Raw genomic sequence first — 20251 nt, 5'->3', positions numbered from 1 at the left:
GATAACAGAATGCCCAATCCACATCCTTCGCCTTCACATCGTCCGCGCACTGCGTACAGCAGTACCATATGGGCACCAGCGTCGTCATATACTCGTACACCGCGACCGACATGCTGTACCTTGCTGTACGTGTCAAGAGCTCACAGCACGTGATTTCTCTCTAGCCACGCGAAATGCAAACTTGAAGTCGCGTGCGTTGTCCGCCGTTGAGGTCCTTGAGGCCTGAGGACGTTGAGGGCCCTGCGGGTGTAGATCTCGTGCACAGTGTTTTGATCACCGTGATAATCTCGTCGCGAAACCCAGCTCGGGCTTGGTCGCGCCTTCTGCGAGTTTGGAGGGCGCAGACAAGCAGCGGATCCTGCGGTGTTCGATGATCCGGTGCGTTTTTTATGACTAGGTCAGTTTGAGAACCATATTGGCAGCGAAGTTCATGGCTGCGGCTCGCTGTTATTACGCAGCATACACAGACATCGGACTGACCTTTGAAAGAGCGAAGTGAGATTTGTGGATACTTTGTTGACAATCTACCACTCGGTGGGCGTTCATTGTCGAGATGTACGTGACAATGCTGTATGACACAATATTCTATGTTGACTCGCCGACTGCATATTCCGCGCCGGCTTTACGCTGAGACCGATTAATGCGATAACAAGGGCCCGGCAAAGAGACCGCGTAGGCACGTGAACCCCGATGCACCAGTTGTTGGCGACTTCTTTACGAACATACTCGGACGCAATCAAATCGGAGTCGAATCTTACGGTGCGTGTAGACGCTGGCACGCTGCTCATAAAGATTACATACGATCAGGCAAGTTAAGCAGTATATTGCCCTGTCCATGGCCATCAATTCACCCCTTCACCTCCTCATCCCTACAGCAGTACTTGCCATGTTCGTCGTTGCTACACGCGCCTCGCGATGTGTCCGATGTGCGTAGAGTTGATGCCACGTGATCTACCCTTGGCCCCACGAAATGCAACATCGCGCGTGGTTTCCACTGTCAAAGACTACGGAGGTAGATCTCGTGCAAATGTGTTTGATCTTTACGAGTATCCAGTCCCGGCACCTGGCCCGGGTTTGATTGCGCCTTCTCAACACCGCGGGTTCGGAGGGCGCAGGCAAGCACCGGATTCCACGGTATACGGTGACGCGATTCGTTTTTGACACTTGAAGTTGGGCATCATAACGAATCACGATGATGGTACCGTCATATACTACACGACACATTGCCTGCTCCCCCTCACCTCGTGATGCCAAAACTAAACTCAGGCTAGGTCTTGAGCTGAGCTTGAGATGACTTGCTCACTGCGGCTCACTGGCTCATACAAAGCATAGATTCGCACCTCGCTGGCAAAGAGTGGACCAAGTTCCATATTTGCTTTGTACTACTCGAGCGCTGAAGGCTCTCTGGGATGTACGCGGTTGCCCATACTATTAACGGTTTGCTCGGCAACTGCATTTCACGCTAGCTTTGTATGCAGCCTCGGTGCTTCGCAGACGGAGTAACCCTCTTTTTTCATATTTCTGCAAGCGATATCGAGCCGACTCTGAGTCCTCAGTTGGGCGGGCAACTGAGGAGGAGGTTACGGTTGGTCACGGACACATCAATTTCCGCGTGACGCCATCGTAACGCTGCTGCCGTGGTTCAACTTCTCTCCTCCTACCCTCTCCTCCTAGTTTCTACCCGAACTTCTACTCCAGCTGCACCGGTGCAGCCTGTCGTGATTTCTCCGCTTACCTTATTCTCGAAGTAATCCCTATCTGTGATTCCAACGTGGCTTTGGATAGGAATGTCTGCTCGCTCGAGATCATTCTTACCGTTCGCAGCCACGGTCTATTACGATACTACTCAAGGCGGACACAAGATGAATTCGTTTATAAAGAACAAGGAGGAAACTTGCGCATACTACTCCCACTTTATGTATCAAGACTTCAAACAGCTGGGTATTCCGGCACCCTCGTACACGATCCTCCAAAGTTGGCAGAGCGGGGCGGTGTTGTGCTGCTGGGATTTGCAACTAGGGGTGAGTCCCTCATCCATGTCACTACGCCCATTAATCCCTAGCTTAGGAGGATGTGGTCGCCAATGCACGGAAGAAAGTGCAGGACATCATAACACTCGGTTCTTACCGGAAGCATCAGATGTACGTAAATCAATAAGTCATACTGCGTCGACTGACAGGAGATTGTCACTATTCTGTCAGCGCGGAGATCAAGGTGTTGAGTCCGTAAGCCGCTCATGTTTTGACCTTCGGATACAAGTGACATCTTTGCCATTACGTCGCACAGTAACAGATGGCTCATCTCGCCGTCGAACTCACGTACTGAATATGACTCCTCCGGCGCCGCGGACGCACTCCCTACGTCCCACAAGAGGGCACTTTCCACCTCGGCTGATACGCTACCTGCCGAACTGAAACGACGTCGCGTCAGCGGCTACATCGACGGGAAACTGCAAAACTGGGTCTCACGGGCATCCGCCGTCACTGCGATCACCCACACCACCGTCAGGTCCGAGGACTTCTTTTCGGGTTCATCCCATCGGCGAGCTCGATCTCTACAGTCTGGCAGTCTTGGCCGCGCGGAATCGATCACGGGAGGCAGCCTCTCTGTTGTCTACGAGGGCGATAACATCAACCCTCCCTCGGGCGGTTCTATCTCTCGCTCTGTAGCTTCTAGGCATCTGAATCACCTTGGTCTCGCAACTGATGATGCTATGTCTTCGACTGGCCAGCCTGGGGATCGCTCAGCCACGGCAGCCGGCGGCCTGCCATCTGCCAAATCTCATTCTGCCAACGCCATTGTTCCTGCTTCAGCCTCGCCTCAGGCTCCCGACAACGACTCTGATGTCTCGTATATGGGATCTCAACTGTCTGACGTCTCCGCTGCTTTGGCCTTCAGCACTCTATCTGCCCCTTTGCTCATTGACTCCGAAGACTTGGTCAGTGGCGTGCCAGCGATTCTGCCTTCAAGCAACACCGCAACAGGAAGTGCCGAGGACTCGGACGACCAACGCTTGCAAGACTTGAACACCGCCCTCGTGAATCGTGTCAATGACAACTCCATACAGATCATCGCGCTTCTGGCGGAGAAAAGGGGCACTGTGAGCAAGGTCAGAGGTGAGCAGTCATGAGCATTCACTCCGTGCAAGGGCATAGCTGAGTCCGGAGATTGACATGGTCAATTTTAAGGGCTAGACCTATGCATCCAGGTACATGACCAGGAGATTACGAGCTTGACGGAGAATCTTGATGGTATGTAGCTGTCTGCCTAGCCCGAAAGCTTCGTAACAATCCTGATCACTGAAAATCAGCATGCAACGAGAAGATTGGGCATCTCCAGACATCGCTGGACAGTATAACAGCGGAGTGTAGATGTAGGTCGTCGATGCAGAGATGCTGTTGAACCTGCACTGATATCTGGAAGATCTGCGAACACGGCAACTTCATGGCTCGGTCGAAGGACCCGCTTCTGCCGGCGAACACGATGCACCCGCCTCTCAGGCTTCAAGTTAGTGCAGTCAGGCACGACTACGACTGTCATCCTCAACTTGGACGGCTCCACGACCTCTTCACAGACTATTTTCACAGACCATCTATATTGCACTACAATCCTTGTGTCGCATCAGTCATTATGTATCATCGAATATAGCAATGTGAACCACGAATGTATTATTCAATACGCTCACACAGAGTTGTTCCGAGCGATCAATGAACAATTTAGATCTGAAGATCGGAGGCGTCGTAGTCTAGGGTACAAGAAGATACGATGTCGACAGCACCGAAACCTCTCCTATTTGGGCTGCGATGTCTACCGCCGCAAAAGACCCAGATCCCGCTCAACAGCGCGGATACTATGCAGCATCCGCGTTTCATCTGCAATATTGCTCGCATGTATCGCGCGGAAGCCTTGGACAGCATCATATCAGTTTATCGTTTCGAATGCAGCAGAAAGAGAGGGGCGTACGGCTATTCTCCTCCCTGAAGCAACGCAAGCGGTCACGCGTGTCGTTGATCCCACGGAGCCAGTCTTCGAGCAGCCTTTGTCAACTCGGGGAAAACAAGGAATGTTCATGACGTACGTGTACAATCTTTGACGAGCTGCAGCTCGCCTAGTTCGGACTTCCTGATCTCCCGTTGCAGGTTCGCTTCCGCTGTGTCCTCCAATTCACCGCGATGGGATGGTTCGACCTTGTGAATGGCATGCTCCGGCTGTGTGCTGTTGTACCCAGCGAGAGTCCCCGTGAATTGTTGCAATACAACCTCTTCCTCCATTTGCTCGGTCTTGACCGGCACGGGCGACTGCGTGGTGGGTTGGAATGCACGGCGGATACTTCCGGCATCCACAGAGTCTGCCTCAGTGTGCCCGAGCTCCGCAGAGATGCCGTGGAAGGCAGTCGCAGCATCGACTTCGACTTTGACGGGCCTTCCTGCCATCATATTCAGGGAGCCAGTGCCAGGCGCAGGGACATTGAGGGTAGATGTCTTGTCAGCCAGGGCTTTGTTGCGCGCGGCCTGCACATCTGTAGGACGTCCTGGATTGGCGGTAGACAGTCCTCTGACGAGAGGCCCAGCTGACTTCGAGGCAGTAGCATCGGCGTCAGGAGTCCGAGGTACACGAGACGCAGGTAGGCTGAGTCATCAGATGCACGTCAGTACTGCTGGCAGGATTCTGATGGGTAGACTGATTTACCTTGCGTGCAATACCACTTGAAGTCGCGCGCTGTGTAGCAAGCATTGTTGAGTATGATGTTGAACAGGGCGCCTCATTTTGAGACTTCTTACGCAGTACGCGTAAGAAATGCGCGAGAATAGATCCATAGCTTCACGCCGTAGCCAAATCCAACAGGGCATACACAATATGGTCAGCCTCAAAGCCACTAGTGCTATGGGACAGCCAAAATGGAACAGAAACATAGTTCTCTGCTCATCGGGACCTACGCGTTCTGCCATGACGATCGAAAAGTACTCACATGTTCAGAGCTTGAAGGAGTGCGGGATCCTTGCGCACTGCTTGTGTCCTAGCCCGTAGATGCTTGATGGCCCGTAACTAGTGGTTCATAATGTCAGTCGCCAATCTGCTCGATTGCGCAGAAGGTCAAATGAACCTACCCCATCGTCACCCTTCGACTTCCAGTAGCACATCACTCGAGCGTGTTCCCAGTTGACAAGCCAGACCTCTCTCGGAGGCGAGAAGTCAAGCGTGGTGAGATCCTCAGCAAGGATCGTCTCGAGGAAGTCGCCAGCTTGTTCCCTGTGGATCTTCATGTATTCCGCCTTGAGGCCAAAGTAGTCGATTGTGATCGCGAGCGCGGGCATCCTGGTTGCGGAAGGAGAAGCGACTGTATTTGCAGAGGAGAGCGCAAGAGGTGGACGGGTCCAAAATGCGTGTGCAACGCGACGTGAGAAAAGAGATGCGGGGAGGCTGACATTCCAATCGGGTCCATCGTGATGCGGCTCTTTACAGCCAACCGCTGCCGGGAAGGACCACACGTTGGTTGCGAACCTGACTGTCCACGCAGTCGATCACTAGGGAACCATCTAAGACAGCTGAATAGGTAGTCATAGATGAAATGAGCGCTCAGTGAGGAACATGAATGCCGCTGCAAAGTCGGAAAACCCACCCCCAAGATGCTAGCCCACCGACGGCAGTAAGGATGGATCAATTTCTCCGTTATGTCTAACAGGTACTCTCCGATGAAGAGCGCCAAGCAGACACAATGGAGCTGCTTACCGACGTGATAGCGGACATATCCTCTAGTATCACGAATGGAATCCGCCGCGAATAGTTTGACTCGGACGCGTCCCTCGAAGTGAACGCTGTCAAAACCCTACTAGTACCTAGCAACGACCAATCAAGTCGTCTATAAGACAAGCAGGTGAGAATCCCATCCATGAAGCTCACGTTATTCACTCATGCATGTAAGGATCATCAAGCATGCCAGTGTCGTCGCCGGCGCGCTGCCCTAGTATCTTCACGGTAAATCGTGATCAGTGTCAGAACCAAGTTGAATTATACACCGAGATGTAGGGCGACTCACAGTACTCCGTCGCACGATCCTATGAGTTCTGACGTACAGAAAACTCTGTATCTACTCATTGACAATGAGTGCACGATAGGCGACGACGTGAGTCTAACGAAAGGGTCGAATTCAGTTGGAATTCACTAACTCGGCCCACTGCGCCGAGATCAAGTCACGCTGGCGTCTGTTCGTGACCTCCAAGCTGGCTGCGTGACCTAAAGCGCTAGCAGTATCATGCCAGTGCCTCCTCCTCCTCAGACCAGATTTGAAGCGACACATCTCCTCCAGTTCGTTCCTGCTCATCCTCTTGCCTGTGAGGAGCCAACTTATCTGCTGCGCAAGCCTACACGTGATGCACCTCTAGGCGGAGGAAATGCAAGACTGCGTTGGATGTCGACGGCTGACATCTGTACCGATTGCAGACCCTTGTACCCGCGCCCAGCCCCGGGCCTCCAAGGAATACGTTCAAGACGGCACTAACCATGCTTACACGTATAGCACCGGAGATTCAAGCGCAACGGCAAGGACAAGATGGTGCACTGGGGAGCTTTGGCTAAGCTGACTTTTTGCGCTCGCGAACGACCTCGTCGGTAAGCAGTAATACCGTATCTTGTGGTTATAGCACGGTTGTATCTGTTTTGGATCCCATCATGTTACTGTACCCTGCTCGATGTCTTGGGCTATCCCCGCGCACGGCATACAAATCTAGCTTTGCTTCACTCAGGACCTCGGACATGGTCCGACTATGTTTACCGATGAACATTTGAACGGCCTTCATTTGGATGCAAGCTCTTTTTCACTGACGTTCTTTTTCAAGATCTCAGCGCCCCGGAAGCGTGGGCTACGGGGTCACTCACCCAAGGTTGACTTTAGAGGCTGGCAACAGCGGCTGACAATGGCAGTCAGTTCTGGAATGACACTGACCCAGTGCATTCCCATCGCGTGCTTCTATCGCCTTTCAACCGCCGTCCACACTTCTTTCTTCAAGGCACTCCCTCGACCAATCATGTTCACGGTCAACATCCACTACCGTGCCGGCGGCTCCAAGAGTGCGTACCTCAGACGCCCCACTCCCCAGGACCGCGACTATCGAGACAAGTTCCTCCGGCGGGACCTCTGGTACATGCGGCTGCCCGAGCCGCATGCTATGACAGTGGAGAGCAGGCAGGACGGTTGGCTGGTGTGCAGTTACAGGGCGGATATACCGGTGTGTCATCTATTCGCTGCTCTTGAGCGACAACCACGGGCCGGCTTGTCTTACCCCGGTTGGCAGGATCTATACGAGACCGTGCGTTCACGCGTCGAGTTCATTTTGAAGCCCGAGGCTGCGAGGCTGTTGGAGCTCCTCGAGATGTACGTGCCCTGCCATGCTGCGCATACAACCGACTCACGTTTGCTTACTCTGCAGAGCCCACGTCGAAGTTACACCTCCGTAAGTCGCTCAGTCGTGCTACAAATCAAAGGTATCCACTGCTCGACTAGCGTACATGCGACGCCGCCGCCGTTTCAACCGTCCAACATGATAGGCGACGTCAAACCAACTCCTAGCATACATGACGTCCTCCCTGCACCACCGCTGCCCGAGACGGAGACGGTGCTCCGCCTCCATCATTTGCTTACGGTCCGCCAAGCCAGCGAGAACGTGCGCCAAAAAGAGAAAGAAGGTGTGATCTACTTGTCCTTGACGCGGCGAGCTGAATTAACACACTCACTCCGCGGTCGTGGATAGCCCTGCGCACGGAATGCGCTGAGTTGTGGTGCGATGAGCATCTAGCGAATGAAGAAAATGTTCGTGAGTACTCTCATCGCCGCTTTGCGTGCTAGCGTGGTTTACCGACGTCGGATGCATTCGCAGGTCTGCGCCGCATCTTGAGGAAGGATGACGTCGCCCGAGGGCGAATCACACAACAATGGGCGGCTTTCGTGCGGACGACCGAGGAGCTATGTTACTAGCTCGCGTACTGTGTTGTGGACCGCGCCTGCGGTTGTCCCGTTCGCTGATCTTTTGAAATAAGTCGTTCTTGCCCGTGGACTTGCCGAATAGCCGTCAACAATCTGGGATACGATTCAAATCTCATAGCTTGACGCCGTATCAATCTGCTTCATCCTATGGGTGCATATGTGGTGGTCCGCGGAAGGCGGGATCAATTGGCGGGTACCCGGCCGGTTATCGCGCATTCTCACAGACCACGGTCTTTTTGGACTCTCGCCCTCTTCAGACCGTTTAGCGCCCCCAGGAGTCATGCATGTCCTTGGCCATGGCTCGTCGACCAACAGCCGTCTTGGTTTACGCGGTTTCCCTGGACAACCGGTGGACAACTGCCTCGGTGGGGTGCGCGACATAGCTGCACGTGATTAGCCGCCCGCCATAGGGAACGCCAGAACGTGCGTCACATCCACTGGAAACTGCTCATTTCAGTGTCAAGCTCGCGTACATGGGTAGGTCTGTGCGCACGAATCGCCCGGTCTCGGGACTCAGCCTGGGTTTGGTTGCGCCTTCTCAAATGCGCCTTTGGGAGGGGGCAGACAAGCACCAGAGTCTGCGGTAACGGTGATGTGTAACTTTTTGGCCGTTCATTCTGAATGTTCGAATTGCAGGCGACGTCAAGTGCGCAGCGCTCAGGCCTCAGGCCTCAGCGCGCGATCAATCCACGGGAGGATAGGGACGACGTACTTCGGACTGCCTGATTCAGACATAATTCTCCTCTCACGACTGCAACTCAGCATATGGCCTAAGACGCATGCGCACGTGTACAGCACTCGAATATACCTAGGATTCGAACATCCAGGATGGACGATCAACAAACAAAAATGTACACATCCAAACGGCACCGCAGACACTGGCGCTTGTCTGCCCCCTCCCAAAGGCGCATTTGAGAGGGCGCAACCAGACCCAGGCTGAATTCCGAGACGGATACTTGTCGCTACGCCTGTGGATTTCCGGATTCGATACTGTGAAGGGCAGTTGCCGGTAGACGTGGTGCGCGTTCTTGTGTTCTGTGAGGCTGGCTACCGATCACGTGCAATTGAATCGTACTCGACGCCAAAGGATTTTACGCAAGGAACACACCGAGCAGTGGACGACCGCTGCGCGATGACTTACAGCCGAGGACAAGGACTGCTGCTTGAAGCAGTAGCCTGGGGAGTGTCGGAGGGCGAGTTCGAGAAGATCGTTGTCGTGAGAATGCATGATAACCGACCGCGTAAGTACTTACCCACCCACCGTGCATCGATCTTGTTTCCGCTAGTACACACACGCCCACAAGATGCAAGGCATGAAACTCCGATGGTAAGCTGTGGCTACCGTTGTCGAGGCTGACAGTGAGTCAGCTCACAGGCGAAACACAGCTCCTCAGTTGTCCGCCGGGAACACGTCACTTATGGTTTGTGGCCACTCACATTGGTTGAACTCACTAACGTAGAAATCCTGAGCAGCAGCTTCGGCTTCTACCCACTATGCGCGTCACGTTAACAAGTCCACAGCGGCGCTACAATAGGTCGTTACCGTTCCATTGATATCTGCGTTGGGTCCCTACTCACCGATTCGCTTCCCGTAGGATACCAGCTACGCCAATCACCGCCATCTGACTGTCTGGAGCGTCGCATCAGTCATCTTCCGATCCTGGAACCAACGCCGAATCCCGTCTTCGCAGAGTGTCACGTCGCTTCGTGGCACATACGGTCGGCTGCACGTCACGGTGACTGACCGCCAGCTGTGTACAACGCGAGAGCGCGCGTAATGTCCACCGGTGGCATGCCTAAGAGGATGTCTATTGATCTTGTAACCTGGGGATACGCAAGGTCCCTTGATGTGCCAGCCCCGGAACCCAGCCCGAATTTGGTTGCGCCCTCTCAAATGCGCATTTGGGAGGGGGCAGACAAACGCTCGGATGTCCCAGGTAAACGGTGACATGTACCTTTTTCGTTGTTGACCTTGGACGTGAGTTCCTCGACAACTTCCGCTGAGAATCGACCTACACCAGAACGCCGGACCAGCCAGGCCTCGTCACAATCGGCTACCAAGCAGGCCGAGTCTCCGGGAGGGGCTGGCTCTATTCCGGAAGACCAGAGCCCTGCCGTCCCGGGCGTGGCTTCAAGAACGCTCCTGCTGCGTCGGGTCACGAAGAGCGGACCAAATCTACGGATAATCCTGCTGGCGCCAGCACAGCTGTACGGGCTCTGGGTCCCTCTGCGCCGGCCGCTTCGTCATCTGGTACTCATCTCGCATCTACCCGTGCTGCGACCAACTTAGCTCCTGGTCCTGGTGTCTCTTCGGCTGGTCTCCCTGGAGCCTCGGGGTCTCTGGCACTCGGCGGAACGACGGCCTCTGTATCTGGTGCCTCCGATGACCCGGTCCCATCCAACGTACCTGTGACGACTCATACTGCCGAGAATGGGCGCGAACTCCAAGACGCGACAACGAGGCTAGTGTCCCGCTGCCACAATAATGCGGTGCAGATCGCTTCGCTCCAGGAACAGCTGGAGGCATGCAAGAAGGACAAGAGCGACTTGGAGGTTGATGTCATCCGTGAGTGGCTACCGCTTTCGCCTGTGCGTCAGACACTGACTTTGGGCGCGCAGTGGTGGAGGTTTCCGTGAGGGCCAAGGAGCAGGAGCGACTGGACCAGGTGGTCCAGTGTACGTCGTCGCTCGTCTGCTTTGGGTCGTCGCATGCTGAGGGCAGCGTTCACAGCGCATAACGAAGCGATCCGGGAGCTGCAGAGCACGCTGTCGGACGTGACGACGGTACATGAAGGTAGGTCACTCGTGTTGATGGGCACGAGCGGTGCTGACGTCGTGCAGAGCTGCAGGTGCGGTACGACCGCCTTGTCAGAGATTTGGATTCTGTAACTGCGTCCATTGCGCGCCCGTAAGGCGAGCCCATCCCAGCTGGCTTCGGTGTAGGATGATTGGATACGTCTGTGAGCCTATATTGATGTATCAGCGACATTTGTTTTGTACCACTGGCTGTCACACAGAACACATTTCTATCATTGTCATTATAGATTTATGGTCTCCCCGTTCGCCGCAGCAACGTAGTTGCTTCTCCAGCTCGGAATGTCGAGTTTTTCTCGCACAGCCGAGGCTGTGTGAGCCGCGTCGACCGACCTCGTCGGGAACTGAGGACAGAGTCGGTTGGGTTCGAAGGCACGTCGCATGGATGGTCTGTACCTACAGCCTCGTCAGTTTCGGACGACCTTCCGACCACGCACTGTCTTGCACAGGAACCCGTATTCCGTGGCACATGTGGACAACGCCCGGGACCTGAACGTTGAACCATGGATCACTGCTGTGCACTGAGATTGTCACTCGGTTTGCACACCGAGAGCGAGAAGAGCCTCTTCACTCAGCATCCATTCATCGTGCGCACTGTTCCGTCTCTCAAACCAACGCAGGTACAGAGCTCCGATTCACGACTCAAAGCGGATCCGCCCACTGCACGACCCCGGGCTCGGACCCCTCTCCTCCCGCGCATCACAGCACCCTCTGCCGCACATCCCTTCCGCTTCCACGACCTCCACCACGGGCCCCGCTTGCACCGCCACGCAAGCCTGCACGGACACCGCATGAGTGGTCACCGACATCGCACGATTGGCCACTCACGTTTACGCGCCCTCTCCTCGCGTGCCCGCCGTTCCTCCTCCTCCAGACGCCGACACGCATCGTTCAGTTCTGCGTCGACGGCAACGTTCGCGGGTATCGGAGGGCGCGGATAATACGAGTCCGGGTGAGTATCGTGCTCGGAATGCAGACGCGCTCCCTCCCACTCACCGGCGTTCTCCGTGCTGTGCTTGGCGTAGCAGGCCTTGTGTTGTGCGAGGAGGTCCTCGAGCTCGGCGACCTTCGGGTCGGTAGGCGCTGCGGGCGCGCGCTGGCCGTCGTCCCCGGCATGCGTCTCCTGTTCCGCTCGGGCGGCGGTTTCTGCAGCTACTGGCGCGCTGGTCTGAGGCTCGGAACGTGGCTGATGTGGTAAGTCGGATGGTTGGACGACGGGGCTTTGCGTGGCTGGGGTCCTACATGGAGCGAATCGGTGAGCAGGTGTTCAACGGAGACAGCCCGCCCGATATCTAGTGCCAGACTGGGCGAAGGACACATGCATGCATGCGGACCTAACTTGGCACGATCCAGCATGGGATGGCAACTGAACCGGTGGAAGGATAGACCGTTCGGTAGGCGTGAAGCACGAATTCGTGTGGAGAAGTTTGGAACGAGGATAAGACCACTTACGGCCGCGCGAGCTCGATCTTGGAACTGCCAATCGAACGCGCTGGGTCAGTATTTCTCGTGTTGGGAATAGCAGCACGGCACCCACATCTCTAGGCGCACACTCTGGCTGATCTGGTGTTGGCCGCCCGAGTAATTGGTACCATGCACTCCTTGCTTCTCCCCTGTGGTCGGTTCGGGAGCTGCTGAAGGCCTGGCTTGAGCGACGGAAGGCGATCGGTGCGGTATCTCGGACCATTGGACGGCTGGGCTTTGCGTAGCTGGGGTCCTACGTGGAGCAGATCGGTGAGCAGGGACACAACGCGGATATTGACGGGATGGTAGCGGTGTATGACGGCGGCGCCATAGACTCCGGAAAGAGCCTGTGTCAGGCCAGACGAAGGACGCGACCGCATACACACATGCATGCGGGCGGAAGTCGGCACGCCGCACGATCCAGCAGAAGATGGTAAGTGGGTAGTGTGAACGACCACTTACGGCTGAGCGAGCTCGATCTTTGAACTGCCAATCGAAAGCGCTCGCTCGGTCAGTGCTTCTCACATTTGGAATAGCGGCACGGCACTCACATCTCTAGGAGTTTGAGCAGCTGAGCTGCACCCGGGTTGTTGAGAAACTCGACCTGCCCGGCGATCTGTTCGAGCAGTCCAGACTGGGGGACACGCTTCAGTGAGAGAAGGACTTCGAAAAAGTGTAACGCACCTCTAAGTCGTCGTCCACGATGCCCGCGAACCACCTGCACTGGATCTTCCCCTCGGGCAGGCTCTGCAGCGTCGTGTCGTACATCCACTTTGAGGGGAGCTGGAGGTACAGAAGGTCGCGTTCGAGAAATTCAGGGTAGTACTCGCAGACGTCGTGCTCGCGGCTGCGCATGTAGGCGACCTTGCTGCCGTCGAGTCGGTAGGAGATGTGCACCGAGAGTGAGGGCGTCTTGGGCGGCATCCTGTGGATGGAAAACGAGTGTAGGGGGGCGACGAGGCGAACGAAGAATATAGGCTGTGAGGCAGAGGAGGGAGACGGTGCGAAGGTACTTATAACGAGGGTCGCGGTGACTGTCAGCCTCCGCCGACCAGTCAACCGCAGGTCGCCGACTCGGAGGCGGTGGATTTTTCATCACTTGAGTGCTAGTTGTGTACCGAAGGAACATAGAAGGAATGCCAATGAGAATATTTCTGAGCGCGACCAGTGTACACAATGGGGGAATGATGAACGCGCCATCCTACATCGACGTAGATCCGGAGCAACGACGAATGCGGCCTTCGCACGTATCGGGAGGGGCACGAACAACAAGAGTCCAGGATGGCCGCTGAACATCGTACACGAAGTGGAGGAGTACTCCCCCCACTCACCGACGCTGTCCGCCATGTGCTTGGCATAGCAGGCTGGTCCTGCTGGGGCTCACTGGGTGTCGGCTGTCCGAGTCGTTGGTACGACGCACTCCTTAGCGCAGGTCGGTGACTGGTAGGAGGCAGTGGTTAGTCTTTCCCAGCACGTCGGGATCTACCTGTAGCCACGTACCAAAGGGAGATAGAAGGTGTGCAATAAGCACATAAACAACGGCCAGTTTGCGAAACGAACATCCATCAAACGTGCCGCGGCCGCGTCGCACGATAGCGTCGTGCATATGCAGGGGAACAGCTGGGCCCGCTGACGTCGGCGGAGTATCACAGCGCAAGTACGGGGACGATGCCGCGACCACTGACAACGACTCGGAGAATGGCCAGGTTGCGCTGTCAAAAAGTGAGACGGTGGTCCAGGCCCCGCATGACGCACATGGAACACGCGTCAACCCTGCGCGACAGGCCGGCGCGTGTGCCACATGGACCACTCGGGAAGATCCTGGGTCGTTCCCTCCTGCACGCATAAGTAAGTAGTCAATACTAGTCACTGTGCTATGATTACTGAGGTCAGTCAGCCACGTCCCCCACCCCGTCTTGCATTTCGTCCAGCAGGCTGAGCGTCACGTGGCGGTTTGCTTGGTGACTGGCAGGCAGACGTTGTGCGATACGCAGAGGAGGGACTTCAGGGGAGTTCGCGTCGCACGGTGCAGCAGCAGGAACGCGACCTGGTTCAAGTTCGCAGTCAACGGACGGCTGATGGCATCGCGGTGGCTATCTCCAGATGGCGCCGCGGATCTATCGAGAGGGGAATCGATCTCCCGGCATTGCTCCCGACATTCTGCGTCCGAGTCCGCCACCGCTCTGCGCCACTTCTCTGCTGAGATGCTCCATCTCTCGGCGACGCGTGTCTGCCTGAGCAAGCGCAGCGTGGATCATAGGAGGCTCCATCTGGCACCCCGAACAAGTCATAGCACTGCGCCGTCGGACCGCCGGGGAGTTGAAGCAACTGCTCCTCAGTGTCGGTCGCGCTGCGATGCGGCCGGCCCTCTCCATGTGCTCACTTCGACGCGCTGGAATGCCCGAGTCCGACGACACGAGTACTGCGCGCGCGCATGCATGAAGTCATAGCGCCTCACGGCCCTCGACAGCACCGATGAATCTGCATGCCCTTCTTTCGCTAGCATACTCTGCAGCTGACGACTTGCATCGGAACCGGGATGCCCCTCGTCGAGACCGACTCCGACTCTGACACCTCACTGCTCCGCCTCACCACCGAGTACCAGCCGGGCCCACATCACGCGTCAAGCAATGCTCTCCAGGCAGGATAACGCAGATCCATCATCACTACACGCCGCACCACAAACAACAACCAAACAACCCCAGCACACCGACGTTCGCACAAGAACATCGACCCAGGATCGGACCCTACCCCCGCCGCCCCCTGCCCAGCTTCACCTGGAACTCCTGCCACGACCGCCTAGACTGCTCGGCGCGGCGGTCCCCTCCCGCGCGCAGACGGTCAACGCGCTTCTGGATCTGCGCGATCGCCTCGCGGAGGCCTACCGCACGCGAGTTAGATCAGCCTGATGTCGGAGAAGGGTCAAGGGGCGCTCACGAGCGTTGTCTGCGAGGGACTGCACGTCGGAGTCGTACGTCTTCAATATCTCGCGGCGCAGAGCCTCCATCTTGTCCTCGGCACCGCGCTGCAGGGCGAGCTCGACTTTCGGTTCGGCCTTGACCTTCATATCGGCGCCGTCCGGGGTAGTATTGAAGGACACGTTTAGTATGGCTCGGTCGTCCTGTGCCTCGGCCTTGACGATGATACCCGGAGCTGCCATGCCAGTCGCGACAGTCGTTCCACAGCCGCCAGAAATAAACCCAAACTCCGTCGGACGCGCAGCGGGGCCAGCCGAGGTACCAAGTCGCACAGACTGAGCAGACTTGCCAGGGGCAGGCGCGTTCTGATTCGCGACAGGAGCCAGAGGAGCCCTGCTAGCGGGAGCCATCGCGTGAGAACCCTGCCCGACGGCGGTTGTGGCGGCCGCCCCAGCGGAATTCTCGTCCCGCGGTTCATTATTGGGGTCCTCGGGATGAGCGGTCCTGGCCTTCTTGGGCTGGGGCTCCTGGACCGGCTGCAGGGCCCGACGCCGCTTGCGCGACGCGGAGATGTGGTTTGGGACACCGGCGATGCGGTATCGCGGCAGGCTAGTGGTGGGTTCAGACGGGAGGTTGGAGTGGAGAAGGCGAGGCTGCTTACGGGTGCGTTGGGGCGTCGTGGATGCGCGAGCTGGGGCCCAAGCGTTAGTCGTACATCCGGTAGATCGAGGAAGGAGAGGTGTGTATGTAGAGGGTGGGATGCGGAGGATGGGGAGGAAGGTGATGGATGGAGGCGAAGGTGTTCTGGGCGTGACGGCGGAGCACTCACATGTCCAGCGACGCCAGGAGCACGGCGTCCTTGCGCACGGATTCGACCTTCCGCCGTACAGACTCGGCGTACAGAGCCTTACAAGCGTCCGGTTTAGTCATACGAGCGTGCCAGTGCGAGCGATGTGAAGCATACCCCGTCGGGCCCGCTCATCTTCCAATAGCACATCACCTTCCCCTGCTCCCAGTCCAGCAGATACACTGTGTCCGGGCGCGGAAGCTGCAGGGACGCGACGTTGTCGTACACGAACACGCATTGGAAGTCGCCGGAGCGCTCCTTGTGGGTCTTGAGGTACGCGGCGTTCAGACCGACGTAGTCGAGGGTGATGGCGAAAGCGGACATTGCGGCGCAGCGGTAGAGCAGAGCAAGGAAAAGCAAAGGATAGGTGTAAACGAACCTAAGCAAAGCGAGCCAATAGAGAGCGAGAATGAGAGCGAGGGACAAAGAGAGACAGCACCGGTCAGGCATCTTAGTATTAGGGGCCCGGGGCTGTCAGTGTCAGCCGCCCTCACGCCCTCGCCTGCGATTGCGACTCAACCCGCCCGTCAATGATGATACGGTCAACCTCCCAGCTGTGAGTTGGCTGTATTAATGGTCTCGACTCACTTACTGTCAACACTGCTGCTATACCACCCTGCACACTAACGCTTCCTCGCCAGCCCTGCAACGTTCACAACGAGCCTCCTGGCCGTTGCTGTCGACGAGAGCGCGACACGGCGGTCACATCATCAAGCTGACAGTCCTTCGTACGGAAGATGCGGCGCAGTAACAGAAGAAATAGGAAGGACATATGAGTAGGGAAAGTCGTCCTCAGGTTCAGGAGGGACGGTCGATGGTGTGCACTGGTGGAGGGTCGCGCTTGAACGGATGGGCGACGATTGCCATGTCGATGATGGGAGGACTGCTAGCCCTGTAAGGCCTGTGAGACACTCCTGCGGCCTGTGTGAGGTGCTGCGCACTGAGTCGCGAGTGTTGTGGGTGTGTGTGGATGGCGGTGGGAAACAAGATCGATGCGGGCGCATAAACAGGATACCCGGCCGCCGAATCACGGCACAGTCATAGATTACGATCCTCCTGCACACCCTGGCTTTGCAGCTGTATCACAGCTCACCCTACTCCTCTCCCCGTTACCTTGTCCAACATAGGACGTATCCTGGACCTACATGGTCTCTCCGCCCTATTGCGTGCGGCGCGCAGTTGCCCACACGTGACGAAGCGCCGGCTGTGCAGAACACACAGAAAGTCGGATCCACGGGGAGAGCCGTTGCGTGCAACGCGCAACTAGTGTACATGGCAACTTGACGATCGCAGGCCCTCAACGTTCAAACGTTCAACGTTCAACGTTCAACGCGGAGCTGATGTGGCGTGTCACCGACACTGGCGCTCAGGTCAAGTCGCTCCTCGAAGAACTGGAGCTCAGCGCGAGCAAGGTCGCCAGTGAGCAGTCGTCGATACTCACTTCCACGCCGGGACCGAGCTAACTCGTGGGGTGGGTGTGATCGAAGCTTTGACAGTGCACCTCAAGTTCCGCGAACAGGAGTTCGCGAGGATGAAGCAGGCTATCCAGTGTACATCATCATTTTCTGTCATTCGAAACTTGGTACTGATGCCCGGTGCGCGCAGTGCGAAACGAGACGATCGGCCGCCTCGAAGGCATCTTTGCGAAAAAGAGCGCAGTGTACTACATGGACAACTCATGAACGCGTGCTCAATTGAGAACCCAGTCTGACGTCGAGCAGATCCGTCAAGGACGCGATGCGACCAAGTCGAAGAACTTGCGCCTACTCCCGCTGGTGCAGTTTCACCCGGTCGGCAGGCTTAGTCGGTGTTCCTCTCTGTGACAAGACGGAGCCCTTTTCTCATGAAGGCTCTACTTGACGATCTTGTGCTAGGACATTTATGAACCTCATGTTTCACGTCGTTCATTTCGTGTACTGTGTCATTCGTTTTGTATCTTGTCCGTTATGCTGTACTACATCACCACTACCATGGATAGCCACGACAGGAGACATGCTAGCTGATATAACGGAGAGCGAGAGGCCACGCGCTCTATACGCTGCCCGTTTGTCTCTTGCGGAAGTAAACCTTAGCACTCGGATCAGGGATAACGGTGACCGACAACCACTTGTTCGGCGGGCGGGGCCCGTCGTCCTCAAACTTCATATCGTAGTTGAGGACAAGGTATGCGATGATCATCTTCAGTTCATTACCCACGAAGAAGCGACCAGGGCTGTGCTTCACATTGAGCGAGAACTCCTTCGCCTGGGAAGCATAGACGACGTACCAGGCATGCTTTCCGTGACCGAAGGGCACGTACTCCGGCGACGTGCTGACGAATTGGTGCTTGATGCGCTCGCTCTCCTCCGCGCTCATGTCGGAGAAGCGGAACGGTTTGAACACGCCAGCGTCCTCGTAGTTCTCGTCGTCGCAGTGCGTCGCGTCCGCGGCTGCACAAAGCAGTGTGCCCGCAGGTATCACGGTCCCGCCGGCCAGCCTGAGGTCGACGAGGGCCTTGCGCATGACAGACACTGTGAGACACCCATCCGAGTCAGCGACAACCGTCGATTCGGATCTGGGACTGCTAATTGAAGCGTACCGCCGCTCGTGCCGTTGACGCGCTGGGACTCGCGCATGAAGCTGTCCAGTTTCCACATCTCACCGATGGCTTGTTTACCCCAGCCATACTTGTTGACGGCCACCTCGATCTCTTTGCGGAGCGGCGGGACGAACTCGGGGCAGGCAGCAATGTGATACAGGGCATGTGTTACGCTCTGTCAGAAACATGAGCAGGTGTCCTGCGGAGGTGGAGGCGTACGTACGATAGCCGATGTGTGTATGGCGGTGAAGTTGCTCGACAGCAGAGCGGAGATGACGACTTCGGGCCCGTGGCCAGCAGCTTTGGCTTCTTCCGTTAACCAGGTCAGCAGGTTTTTCTTTGGTCGGCGTTGACAGATCGCTCAGTCAAGGATACGATCCCCTTGCGCAAAGCACTTACAGGTCTGTCTTCCCATTTCTTCCCGTGATCCTCGAATTGCCGGAACGTTTCGTTGACCAGAGGTCCCACTAGCACGGCGATCTTCTTGAGAGTATTCTTAGACCAAGGCAGTAAACTGCCCACGATGCTGTCCAAATAGTTGGTCTAAACGTTGGTGCTGTGTTGTATAGGGTACGACTTACGGCTTGAATAGGATCGGCGTGAGGGCCATGATGAAACGGCTTTTGCCGACATCTTTGGTGTAGTTCAAGACAATCTCTAGGAATTCTGGGTTCCGGCCTGGGACAGTATATCAGGACATGAGGGTCATCGTGCCGTGTTATGCTCACACATAGGAAGACCAATGAAGACCCGGTTGCTCGCCCGACAGACGACACGTGCCATGGCAGGGGATGCGACGACACCGACCCACTCTGAACTTACGATCACTGAGTAGACTCCACAAATCAGGACCGACGGGACGCACCGTCTCCTGCGTCAGGAACTGCCTCCTGGACTGCTGACGCAATCTCATCTGCGACATCTGGCATGAAGGCAGCCAAGTTGCGGGTGAAAGGTCCGCGGATGACCGGGATGTGTATCGGATTTCTAAGGATGTCCTTTGCGATCGTGTACTTCGCCTGTAAGAGCTATACGCGACGCATTTTCAGCATACATATACGCATGACGGAGTGAACGTTGGAAGGCCTACATCTTCGGCAGCATCCAGAAAAGACATCTGGTCATCAGGCAATTTCCGGAGTTCTTCGTTCATGGCAGCACCGCTGACCACTACAAGCCAGCGATCCATTAGCGGCACTCTGAACACAGAGCCTCTGTACTATATCACGAAAGGTCTCAGATCGAAGCAAATAACATATTCGAAGCAGCGTTTGGCTTACCTTGGTGTAACCTTCCTGCAGCATCTCCCGCGCATTAACGGAGAACTTCAACGCCCCCCCATAGGATAGGATGGGTGCGGAAGGCCCCACAGCTGGTATGCGGTAGAGCTATGAACCAGGTGAGCGGAGTAGCGGATGGCGTACTAGAACCAACCGGATTCATTCTCCTCCGCGCAAGAAGGAGTAGCAGAGCGGCGAGAATCAACGCGTAGACGATCTCTTGTTCATACATGGTGGTGGTTGTCGTCGTCGATCTGATGCAAAGTGGGCGGATGAGCAAGGGATTCTGCCTTGGCATCCGTCCAAAGGGTGCGTCCTCAGGCTTTATGTACAATGAGCCCATGATATACCGGCATATTGATTGGGCTC

General features: G+C 56.3%; 7 protein-coding genes across 7 annotated transcripts; 3 read left to right on the top strand and 4 right to left on the bottom strand.

The window, feature by feature from the left end:
• Positions 1 to 1916: 1916 nt before the first annotated feature.
• B0H18DRAFT_1123012 (uncharacterized protein) lies at positions 1917 to 3194 on the top strand (the record flags this gene model as incomplete). Its single annotated transcript, XM_048034620.1, has 5 exons — positions 1917 to 2021; positions 2068 to 2141; positions 2202 to 2225; positions 2293 to 3100; positions 3156 to 3194. The coding sequence occupies 5 exons, from the start codon at positions 1917 to 1919 to the stop codon at positions 3192 to 3194; spliced, it is 1050 nt and encodes a 349-aa protein (XP_047888990.1).
• A 453-nt stretch (positions 3195 to 3647) lies between these two features.
• Positions 3648 to 5315, bottom strand: B0H18DRAFT_1031079 (uncharacterized protein; the record flags this gene model as incomplete). The annotated part of the gene is made up of 6 exons (XM_048030056.1): positions 3648 to 3905; positions 3964 to 4026; positions 4079 to 4629; positions 4690 to 4719; positions 4970 to 5046; positions 5109 to 5315. 6 exons carry the CDS (start codon positions 5313 to 5315, stop codon positions 3808 to 3810), a joined length of 1026 nt encoding a protein of 341 aa, XP_047888989.1. The 3' UTR covers positions 3648 to 3807.
• Positions 5316 to 7025: 1710 nt separating this feature from the next.
• Positions 7026 to 7972, top strand: B0H18DRAFT_957904 (uncharacterized protein; the record flags this gene model as incomplete). Its single annotated transcript, XM_048042636.1, has 6 exons — positions 7026 to 7199; positions 7293 to 7372; positions 7428 to 7451; positions 7502 to 7683; positions 7749 to 7811; positions 7875 to 7972. 6 exons carry the CDS (start codon positions 7026 to 7028, stop codon positions 7970 to 7972), a joined length of 621 nt encoding a protein of 206 aa, XP_047888988.1.
• A 1786-nt stretch (positions 7973 to 9758) lies between these two features.
• On the top strand, positions 9759 to 10960 carry B0H18DRAFT_1198601 (uncharacterized protein; the record flags this gene model as incomplete). The annotated part of the gene is made up of 5 exons (XM_048036103.1): positions 9759 to 9918; positions 9987 to 10547; positions 10601 to 10657; positions 10713 to 10775; positions 10823 to 10960. 5 exons carry the CDS (start codon positions 9759 to 9761, stop codon positions 10891 to 10893), a joined length of 912 nt encoding a protein of 303 aa, XP_047888987.1. The 3' UTR covers positions 10894 to 10960.
• A 534-nt stretch (positions 10961 to 11494) lies between these two features.
• On the bottom strand, positions 11495 to 13183 carry B0H18DRAFT_1123009 (uncharacterized protein; the record flags this gene model as incomplete). The annotated part of the gene is made up of 7 exons (XM_048034619.1): positions 11495 to 11571; positions 11624 to 12033; positions 12248 to 12271; positions 12333 to 12512; positions 12722 to 12745; positions 12811 to 12893; positions 12944 to 13183. The coding sequence occupies 7 exons, from the start codon at positions 13181 to 13183 to the stop codon at positions 11495 to 11497; spliced, it is 1038 nt and encodes a 345-aa protein (XP_047888986.1).
• A 1674-nt stretch (positions 13184 to 14857) lies between these two features.
• B0H18DRAFT_667178 (uncharacterized protein) lies at positions 14858 to 16270 on the bottom strand. The gene is made up of 4 exons (XM_048039048.1): positions 16007 to 16270; positions 15839 to 15868; positions 15197 to 15786; positions 14858 to 15140 (listed from the first exon to the last, which is right to left on the bottom strand). The coding sequence occupies exons 1-4, from the start codon at positions 16105 to 16107 to the stop codon at positions 15007 to 15009; spliced, it is 855 nt and encodes a 284-aa protein (XP_047888985.1). The 5' UTR covers positions 16108 to 16270; the 3' UTR covers positions 14858 to 15006.
• Positions 16271 to 18055: 1785 nt separating this feature from the next.
• B0H18DRAFT_882731 (cytochrome P450) lies at positions 18056 to 20114 on the bottom strand (the record flags this gene model as incomplete). Its single annotated transcript, XM_048040924.1, has 11 exons — positions 18056 to 18236; positions 18291 to 18534; positions 18603 to 18777; positions 18826 to 18939; positions 19002 to 19128; positions 19184 to 19280; positions 19331 to 19414; positions 19468 to 19630; positions 19693 to 19821; positions 19883 to 19990; positions 20037 to 20114. The coding sequence occupies 11 exons, from the start codon at positions 20112 to 20114 to the stop codon at positions 18056 to 18058; spliced, it is 1500 nt and encodes a 499-aa protein (XP_047888984.1).
• Positions 20115 to 20251: the final 137 nt, after the last annotated feature.

This window comes from Fomitopsis serialis, assembly GCF_022376445.1.
Source record: "Fomitopsis serialis strain Sig1Antser10 chromosome Unknown B0H18scaffold_88, whole genome shotgun sequence".
Classification (NCBI taxonomy): domain Eukaryota; kingdom Fungi; phylum Basidiomycota; class Agaricomycetes; order Polyporales; family Fomitopsidaceae; genus Fomitopsis; species Fomitopsis serialis.
Note: the sequence above shows the minus strand (reverse complement) of the source record. Positions and strands in the feature narration are given on the sequence as shown.